The sequence below is a fragment of the Microcaecilia unicolor genome, chromosome 3, assembly GCF_901765095.1.
Source record: "Microcaecilia unicolor chromosome 3, aMicUni1.1, whole genome shotgun sequence".
NCBI classification, from domain to species: domain Eukaryota; kingdom Metazoa; phylum Chordata; class Amphibia; order Gymnophiona; family Siphonopidae; genus Microcaecilia; species Microcaecilia unicolor.
This window is the reverse complement of record NC_044033.1, coordinates 193373432-193383947: the sequence shown is the minus strand read 5'-3', so window position 1 is coordinate 193383947 and position 10516 is coordinate 193373432. Positions and strand designations below refer to the sequence as shown.

General features: G+C 47.7%; 1 protein-coding gene across 2 annotated transcripts in view; it reads left to right on the top strand.

Annotated features, from left to right (window-relative positions):
- Nucleotides 1–1341: 1341 nt before the first annotated feature.
- Nucleotides 1342–10516, top strand: part of TRIP10 (thyroid hormone receptor interactor 10) — a 35970-nt gene continuing 26795 nt past the window's right edge. The window contains exon 1 of one of the 2 annotated variants that reach the window (XM_030196873.1): nucleotides 1342–1489. In XM_030196873.1, coding sequence (XP_030052733.1) covers nucleotides 1466–1489 — 24 coding nt within the window. In that variant the 5' untranslated portion in view covers nucleotides 1342–1465. The remainder of the gene's footprint in view (nucleotides 1490–10516) is intronic. The other variant, XM_030196874.1, reaches the window with a different exon arrangement.

The window sequence follows — 10516 nt, the reverse complement described above, 5'->3', positions numbered from 1 at the left end:
TCACACTGTATCACATTCACTCTCTATGTGCCACACAGTCACTCACACACTCGCTTGGTCTCATACACTCACTCAGAGAATCTGTGTCTCACACACACTCTCTCTCTCGCCCACACACACACACTCTCACTCACACTGTGTCTCACATACACACTTGCACACACTCTCATTCTCACACACACACTCTCTCACAAACACACTCACACCCAGACTCACGCTCTCTCTCACACAATCACACTTTCACTCTGACTCTCAAACAGTCACTCTCACATACATTCTCCCAAACATACACACTCCGAGGAAAACCTTGCTAGCGCCCGTTTCATTTGTGTCAGAAACGGGCCTTTTTTACTAGTGTCAGTATAATACCAATGAAACACCTCATAAGCAGTCTTAGAACATTCAAATAACATAACACAATGTCAGCATCATACCAATGAAATATGTAATAAGCAGCATCAGAACATTCAAATAATAATAATAATAAACATATTAGGATATTTGTGATCTTGGGCAAGTCACTTAACCCTCCATTGCCTCAGGTACAAACTTAGATTGTGAGCCCTCCTGGGACAGAGAAATATCCAGTGCTGTTGCTGCAGTTGAATGAAACATCTTACAATGTAGTCCATGGGGCAGTCCAGATCGATGGAGGGAAACAAAATAGGTGGTACAATTGGTATAAACTGGTGACTAAACTGCCGTCTCGTTATATGTACAGTTTATTTGGTAAGGCATATGATCATATTGAAATAAATAAATTCTGGTTTGATTTCTTTAACAGTAGGGTCCCTCCTTTTCCAGGGCTAAGATGCGTTTCTTGTTTTGAAGCCTTGGACTCCTGCGGTCCTGCCTTTCTGGCTTCGATCTTAGCCGTCCCTCCGTAGTAGTGAATGATGGTGGATGGTATGGAGGGTAAGGGTTCTTGAAGAGGGCTGTTACTGTAATGGGCGTGGCTCAGCGGGCGTGGATAGTGGCCCGTGGGTGAGTCCTTCCATCCTGCGGGGCGTGGCTCATAGATCCGTGAGCGACTCCTTTCGTTAGCTGGGCGTAGCTAGTGGCCCGGAGGCGTGTCCTACTGACGCGGGGCGTAGGTCATGACCCAGTGGGCGTGTCTTATGGGGGGGCGTGGCTTATATGCCTGTCATCGTGTCCTTTCGGTAGCTGGGCGTAGTTTGTGCCCCGGAGGTGTGTCCCCTCTATAGGCGTGTTCTTTCGTCCTGCGGGGCGAGGCTCTTGATCCCGTGGGCGTGTTATATTGCTTTGAGGGGAGAGGCTTGTAGCCCATAGGCGTGTCTTCCCGTGTAGCTGGACGTGGCTTTTGGCACCCTGGGCGTTTTCTTGCTCTGTGGGGGCGGGGCTCGTAGCCCGTGGGCGTGTCCTCACTCTCCCGGGCACATTCCTTTGCCTTCCCGGCCGTCTGTCCGCTCACGCCTCCGCTTCGTTCTGCGTCTTGACCGCCGCCATGGACTGGGGTTCCGAGCTGTGGGTGAGTCTGTGCCGGGAGTGGGGAAGCTACGCGGGATTCCAGGGGGGTGCGATGGTGTCCGGGAGCGTGGGGGAGCCGCTGGGGGGACTCGGGGAGCCTGGGAGGGGGCGCTGGTTGGGACCCTTGGAGGGCGGTTTCTGTGCAGTGTCCTGGGGGTGGGGGGTGGAGAGGAGGAGGTAGGCATTGTAGACTGTCTGCTGATGGGGTGCAGTTTGGGACCCGGGGAGGGGGTGGCAAAGCGATTTCGTAGGATCTATCGTCATGACAATGTTACGTATGTTGCTAAAATGATGTATTTAGTGACTAGTGGGAAAAGAGAGCAGAAGGACTGGGATTGATGCCTGCTCGGTTGATCGTTGTTAATCTCTTGCACGGGGAGTTGCAAAGGTGCCTTTACCGCATCCAGGCTGATGTTAGTCTTGTGCTGCTGAGTTTTGGGGGGGATCAGCTGTCACTTCAGTTATCTGCACACATAGGGGCCCCTGCTGCACCAGTACCAGGACTGGCTGTAAATATCTGACGAGGACAGGAGGGGTTTAATTGTGTTCTCATTAAAGAGAGATAAGTTTCTTTATTCAGGGACAGGCAGGAGGGAAGCTGGACTGCCCTTGTCACTGGGGAGCATGGAGGGTGCAGAAATTGTGGTTTTAAAACCCGGTCACTGCTGGGTGCCTCGAGGTGGGAGGAGCAGTGTAGTGCCTTGCCCAGCAGGACACATGACATTTCTGGTTCTGTAAATGTTCTCCTTAAGCCAGGAGAGATGGGTCACCTCTTCTGCATTACTGACCGTCTGTCTTATAAGCAGGAACATAGGAGCCCACTTTTCAAAATTATTGGGGGTTCTTAACCCAGTGGAAATCACTTCTCCCTGGATACAGTCAAGGGTTTGTTTTGTATTGGAGGCACTCAAGCTGGCTCCTTTGAGAAGGAAGATTAGTGAGGGATGAGAACTGGGGGAGTTTTCTACTGAAAAATGCAGTTTAGTTTGCCAGCATAGATTTGATTGGAACTCTAAGCATTGCAGGCAGAAAACTGTAACTTAAAATTCTGAAATCATTGCTTGGAGGTTTGTGTGGTAGTTGGTGCAGGCAAGTGGTACAAGAAGTCTGAAACCCTCCCCTATAGCTGTCAGGAGAGAAACCAAAAGTGATAGACTCTAGCACCTGAACTGTGCCCACAAGACAGGAAAGAGACAGACCCCACAACCCCAACAGTGTGAGAAGAGAAAGGGTGGGATGGGAGCAGTTAAGGATCCTTTGTGCTTATCCCAGACTTTACCCATCACTCCCTCCACATCTAAGGATCCTCTGTGTTTCTTACTTCCCTCCACAGCTAAGGATTCTACAGGGACGGACTGAGAGTATTCTGGGCCTTCCCTGCCATGCTGTTGCTTCCTCCCTTGCCATACTGCTGCTGCCGCCCACCAGTGCCCCATCCCCGCTGTGCTGCCCCCTCCCATCGTGTTGCTGTTGTTCCCCCCTACCTCGAAGGGTCCTGTTGGTCTAGTGGCTGTGGCTTCTTCGGGGGCAGGAAGTAAATCCCCTCTTTCCTGCCCACCCACTGCCTCTACTCAGCCCGGCGTGGCGCTGTTTACAAAATGGCTACCAAGGGAGACTAGCAGTAGTGGCCACTAGACCACCAGGGCCCCATGGGGGCTATAGTGTGCGGTGGTGGGCAACATGACAGAGCTTCTGGGCCCTCGGGCACTGCCCAGTTGCCTGAATGCTCAGCCCACCCCTGAGATCTTCTGTGCTTATCCTGGGCTTTACCTTTCACTCCCCCCCCCCCCCCACAGCTAAGGATCCTCTGTACTTAGCCTGGGCTTTACCTTTCACTCCCCCCCCCCCCCCCCACAGCTAAGGATCCGCTGTACTTATCCTGGGCTTTACCTGTCACTCCCCCCACAACTAAGGATCCTCTGTACTTAGCCTGGGCTTTACCTTTCACTTCCCCCCACCCCACATCTAAGGATCCTCTGTACTTATCCTGGGCTTTACCTTTCACACCCCCCCCCCCCCCAGCTAAGGATCCTCTGTACTTAGCCTGGGCTTTACCTTTCATTCCCCCCCCCCCCCCCCCCCACAGCTAAGGATCCTCTGTTTATTTCAGCTTTACCCATCACTCCCCCCACAGCTAAAGATCTCTTTTGGAAAGAGCCATTTTGATTACTTGCATGGGGATTTGCGTGTACTGTCTACATGCATGCAGTTGGGTGTTTGGCTCTGCATGCACATGGACAGATGTGGATTTGTTTTGTTCTTGTATGCGGCTGTACTGTGCTCTACATACCGTGACCACAACCATTTTCCATTTTGTGTCAGTATTTTCGTACTGGGGCACTCAGTTTGGACTTATTTGTATCCTTCATTTGGGACGCCCAGGGTTTCCTTCTGTAGCTGGGCCCGTACTTCCTGCCACCAAAGGGCAGAATTAAACAGAGGCAGGAAGTGGAATAAAGAGATGTCAGGGCCCCCCCCCCCCTCCTCCCCCCATTCCTGGATCTTCTAAAAAGACCAGAAATTCCTGATTCGCCCTTCTACACAGCTCGGGCTGTTTCTGGGATCAGCAGTAGCAGTTAATGTCTGGATGCCACTTTCCCTTTGATGGCATTGAAAGTTATTGGCAGTCCCATGACATGAGACGGGAATCTGAAACTCTGCTGACTAATTTTCATTTTCTTAGAAGAGGCAATCCTGGGCTAGGTCCTGGTGCGCAGGCGGTGGGCTACAGGCCTGGCCCTTTTTTCTGTTTATGATATGTTGCAGGATTTAAACACAGCTGCCTCCAGCAGAGGACTGACTGCTGATTTTAATACCGGGAAAGGGAGGGCTGTGCCAGTGCAGCAGCCCAAGTTTAGGGGCCCTGTGCAGGCTGTAGGCAGCATTTCCCACACAAGGACTGACATGAGCAAGATGCTCTGCTTTTGACTGGGGTTCTAGTCTTGGCTCTGCTCCATTTGGACATGAACTTGGTCTCCATGCATTGCCTTCTGAAAAGAAACTGTAATAGTGAGTGGAAGTGTAGAGAGAGAAGAGGAAAACACGCTGGGAACCATTTTATATAATTCAGGATTACGGGCACCGTGTTGGAGGCACAGAGGGAGTAAATTGGGGGGGGGGGGGTTCCTGGAGGAGGCTTCTCGGGGTGCAGGGACGGGCTGGGGCTTCTCTCCCAGCTGGTGCCACTCAGACTGGCAGAACCAGGTCTGCTGCATTCTGCACATTCTTCAGTGAAGCTCAGCTAAAGAGGGTGTTAACCCTTCCAGGCATGGAGTGCAGCACCAGATGGAGGGGCAACCCAGGCTCTGTTCACCCACAATGTGCCCAGAGGGGTCCTAGCTCGGATCTACCCTGATCATTGGTTTCTCCAGCTATCGCCCAGCAACTGGCAGCAACATGCAGGCTGTGCCCATGCTGATGTGAGGATACCCAGCTCTCGGACATGTTAGCACATGTGTGATGCATTGCATGGCAGTAGTTTGTCACCACAAGCATGATTGCCTGATGCCAGCTACCTAAGTGGCCTGCTGCTGGCGGGCGGGGGGGGGGAGCTCGAATAGCCCAACCTTCTTGCATTCTAAATCATGTTTAAAAACGACATAATGTGAGGAAGGTGAGGCTGCACAAAGAGTACCCACTCCAGACAGGGTTCCTGTGTTATTCCTGCAGAACTTGCGGGGAGGGGCAGGAACCGCCGAAAGCAGGCTGGGTTTCAAAGAAATCAGCTATGGAGTGAGCATCAGGAGGAAATGGAATTAGCTGGGGAAGTTAGTGCTCCCCCTTTAGTAAGTTTAAGCTGAAATTTCTGAATATAAATGCTAACCCCACCCCCCCCCCCCGGTGATCCATTCAGAGGGTTCAAGTGCTCTAGGATGGGGGTAGTTTTTTCTGTTCCTTAAAAGAAAGTTTGTTTTTATTTTCCAGTTTCACAAAAATGGAAAAGAAATGAATTTGGTTGCCACTCCCCACCTGCGTGTCCCAGAGAAGTAGAAAATCAAGTCCCTCCTTGACCCCCCCCCCCCCTTGTCCATGAACACTTCTGAGACCGCCCTCTGAGTGTGGTCATGGATATCCTCTACTTAACTACATTTAGCCAATTTGAGGGGGAGGAATGCCCCTTGTCCATGGATTCCACCTCCTCTCGCTGTTCTCAGACTATTAAATCCCACAGAATCAGTTCCCATGGGTGGAAGAGTTACAGCTTCATATCACCAGTGTTTATTCCTCTCTTTTTAACCCTCTTTCAAAGGTTCAAACATGGCATCCACAGTATAGATGAGAAATAACACATGTGGCCCTGTGGCCCACCCATAAAAAGTGTGGCCACGGTGTCTCACGCCAAACAAGACACGCACAGTGATTTTATGATCTCTGAATCTTGGGGGTAATCCTGACCCTGCCAGGCAGAACTTGAGTCTCAGCTACTCGTTATTAAAGAAATGTGAGGACCACAGGGAAACACGTTAGAATTTCTAAAACATGACTGATATTCCTGAGGATCTGCACTTTGCACAGAGGAAAGCAACCTGGACCATTTTCCTTCAGAGCAATGAAAACAGCTTCTCTTCAGCCTTTCATGAAAGGGAATGGGACTTGATATACTGTCTTTCTGTTTTTGCTTTTTTGTGCAACTATATTCAAAGCGGCTTACATAGTTTATACAGCTTTATCTCTCCACACCAGACATCACTGCCGAAACCCAGGCCAAGGTATCGGCTTGCTTATCCGACATTGCTGCCTGGATGTCCAACCGCCACCTGAAACTGAACATGGCCAAGACCGAGCTTATTATCTTCCCACCCAAACCCACTTCCCCTCTCCCTCCACTCTCTATCTCAGTTGATAACACCCTCATCGTCCCCGTCTCATCTGCCTGCAACTTCGGAGCCATCTTCGACTCCTCCCTCTCCTTCTCTGCGCATATCAAGCAGATAGCCAAGACCTGTCACTTCTTCCTCTATAACATTAGCAAAATTCGCCCTTTCCTCTCTGAGCACACCACCCGAACTCTCATCCACTCTCTCATTACCTCTCGCCTTGACTACTGCAACCTACTCCTCACTGGCCTCCCACGTAGCCATCTATCCCCCCTTCAGTCTGTTCAGAACTCGGCTGCACGTCTTATCTTCCGCCTGGACCGATATACTCATATCACCCCTCTCCTCAAGTCACTTCACTGGCTTCTGATCAGGTACCGCATACAGTTCAAGCTTCTCCTACTAACCTACAAATGCACTCAATCTGCAGCCCCTCCTTACCTCTCTACCCTCATCTCTCCTTACGTTCCTACCTGTAACCTCCGCTCTCAAGACAAATCCCTCCTCTCAGTACCCTTCACCACCACCGCCAACTCCAGGCTCTGCCCTTTCTGCCTCGCCTCACCCCATGTTTGTAATAAACTCCCTGAGCCCATACGCCAGGCCCCCTCCCTGCCCATCTTCAAATCCTTGCTCAAAGCCCACCTCTTCAATGTCGCCTTCGGCACCTAACCACTACACCTCTATTCAGGAAATCTTGACTGCCCCAACTTGACATTTTGTCCTTTAGATTGTAAGCTCCTTCGAGCAGGGACTGTCCTTCTTTGTTAAACTGTACAGCATTGCGTAACCCTAGTAGCGCTCTAGAAATGTTAAGTAGTAGTAGTAGTAGTACTTATTTGTACCAGGGGCAATGGAGGGTTAAGTGACCTGCCCAGAGTCACAAGGAGCCGCAGTTCCCAGGATCAAAGTCTGCTGCATTAACCCCTAGGCTACTCCTCCACTCCTTCCTCTTTGGGATTCTACATGGAATGTTGCTGTTCTTTGAGATTGTGCCTGGAATCTTGTTAATGAGACTTGATACACTGTCTTTCTCTGCTTTTGCAACTACATTCAAAGTCGTTTATATAGTATATACAGGTACTTATTTGTACCTGGGGCAATAGAGGGTTAAATGACTTGACCAGAGTCACAAGGAGCTGCAGTGGGAATGGAACCCAGTTTCCCAGGCTCAAAATCCACTGCACTAACCACTAGGCTACTCCTCCACTAGCAACATTCCATGTAGAATCTCATATAGTAGCAATGTTCCATTTAGAATCTCAAATAGTAGCAATAGAATCTCATATATAGCAATGTTCCATTTAGGATCTTAAATAGTAGCAACGTTCCATTTAGAATCTCAAATAGTAGCAACAGAATCTCAAATAGGGAAATGGGACTTGATACACTACATCTACATTCAAAGCGGTTTACATAGTATATACAGGTACTTATTTGTACCTGGGGCAATGGAGGGTTAAGTGACTTGTCCAGAGTCACAAGGAGCTGCAGTGGGAATTTAACCCAGTTCCCCAGGATCAGAGTCCGCTGCACTAACCCCTAGGCTACTCCTCCACTTCTTCCTTTTTGGGATTCTGGAATCTTGCTATTCTTTGGGATCCTACATGGAATGTTGCTGTTCTTTGAGATTGTGCCTGGAATCTTGTTAATGGGACTTGATACACTGTCTTTCTCTGCTTTTGCAACTACATTCAAAGCGGTTTACATAATATATAGAGGTCACAAGGAGCTGCAGTGGGAATGGAACCCAGTTTCCCAGGATCAAAATCCACTGCACTAACCACTAGGCTATTCCTGAGGAAGATTGAATACTGTCTCCAAATACCTCCCTCCACCCCCCCCCCCCAAGCCTATATCTCTAAGTGTTTATACCGCTTTCAAGACCAAAGTCCTCCAAAGTGCTTTATAGAGAAAATAAGAGTAAAAAGTCAGAAAAGACAAACAGACAATAACTTATTTACATTTTTCCATCTTATTGATTAAGACTAAAAATACAAAAAAACATAAAGGGAAGAGAAATGGGACTTGATACATCACCTTTCTGAGGTTTTTGCAACTACATTCAAAGCGGTTTACATATATACAGGTATTTATTTTGTACCTGGGGCAATGGAGGGTTAAGTGACTGGCCCAGAGTCACAAGGAGCTGCAGTGGGAATCGAACTCAGTTTCCTAGGATCAAAGTCCACAGCACTAACCACTAGGCTACAGCACAACCTATCAGACCCAACAATTTTTAAATATACAACAAATCGGGGAATAAATACATCTAACGTATTTTATACAAAGCTCATTCAGTGCTGACTCTAGCCTACAGAAAGTAAGGTCGAAATCTCTCTGCTCCTTGGGACGTTTATTTAAATCGACCGCTTGCCCTGAAAGCTCTTTGTTTTCATATAACAGAACTAAAAACAGAAACTTCTAGCAAATTACCCTGCAGTGAGCAAAAATTTATCTTAGAAACACGATTGTGGATCTTATTCATGGACAGAAACTACTGTATTTGCTTGCTGCTTGTTTCAATTGATGGCTTGAGGTTTTAAAGTTAACCCTCTTTGATAGAAATCAGTGGAATTTTGCCAGGGAACATGAGAACTACCTCAGTGTTTGCCCCCCCAACGATAGCCTGAAGTGATACCCTGAATCATCTGATCTTTTCAGATGAATTTGAATGGAAGACTCTACATAGAGTACGTTGCAGTAATCCAGTGAGCTCATAAGTAAGGCTTGCGTCACCCTCATTAACTTCAAATCAAGATACATTTTTCATGTATTAATCACCTTCCATTTCAAAATATCATTTTTGCAGACATGATCTGATTACAGCCAATTCCATCTGAGCCAATAACATCCCCCAACAATTCAGCCGAATCTACCCACATGAAGTCATTAGGACCCATCCTTGACAGGACAGAGTAAATGTTGAGGTTCTGATCCTTGCCCTAAACTGATAGTATTGATTGGATTTACCACTAAACCATTATCAGTATTGAACTCACCGATTATACTGTTCCAGTGCTATCGATAAGTCGCCAGTCAGCAGACATGAAAGCCAGCTATCTGCATATATAAAACATCACCATCAGGGGATAGCAGGGCCAAACTTCTTAAGTAAAAGAATCCACTTAGGATTTTGGTAAAACGCACAACAGTTTGTGGTTCACTGTCTTGGTGTCATTGTGTGAGGCTGTAGGACAGAAGATGGAGACCACCCCTTGGTCCTCTGTGTGTGACAGTGGGTTCACTGGGTGAGGTTTACTCTGCCATGGCTGTAGGGGTTTTATTGAGGGGGTTGTAGGACAGAAGATGGTTAATACTCATAGGTCCTCTGTGTGTGACAGTGGGTTTACTGGACTGAGTTTTGTCTTGCTGCGGCCCCAGGGGTTTAATTGAGGAGGGTAACATAGAATGGTGGTTCAACCTGTTTGTTTTTTTTCTGGGCCCCAGCATTGCTAGACGGGACTGACCTTTATCTGTTCTTGTTTTCTTCGATTTGGTTACTCGCCCTAAACTGTGGATGATGAGGGAGGCCCCAGAGACTCCGTCCTTCCCTTCACCATCTGTTTCTCATCAAATACAAGAAAAATAATGCTTACAATGCCAGCGAGTACTGATGTGTTAAGAGCTGAATGAGAAGCGTTCTCCAGACAGTCAAAGTCAACAAGGAAACACAGAGATCGATTAATATTGAGCTAAGTCTATCTAATCATTGATTGACTAAGTTTAGAAGTTTGTCAAAGAACTATAAAGAAACATCCCACACGGATGATGAGGAAGCCAAAAACACAAAAAGGCACACAACTGCTTACAAAATAGTAGATAAAAAAACAACAAAGCAGTGGAATTAAATGCATTTATTTAGAATAATACCCGATGTGGCCACGTTTCGCCCTCAGGCTGCGTCAGGGGTACAAACTATCAAAAGTGTATATCAGTATATCATATACACTAGTAGTGAGATGAGAACAGTTATTCCAAAAATCTAGTTCCACTTTTCTGCTACTTCCAACTGGACTGATATGCCCCCTGACGCAGCCTGAGGGCGAAACGTGGCAACTTGATGATGAGGAAGTCCAACTCCTTATTGACCTTTCTATATGTCAAGGAGTTTCTCGAGGCTTTTTCCTCTGAAGACTAACAAGTGTATTTGCTACTAATATTGAGTACCTCTCACTTATTTACATTTACTTGATTGATTTAGGTATCTC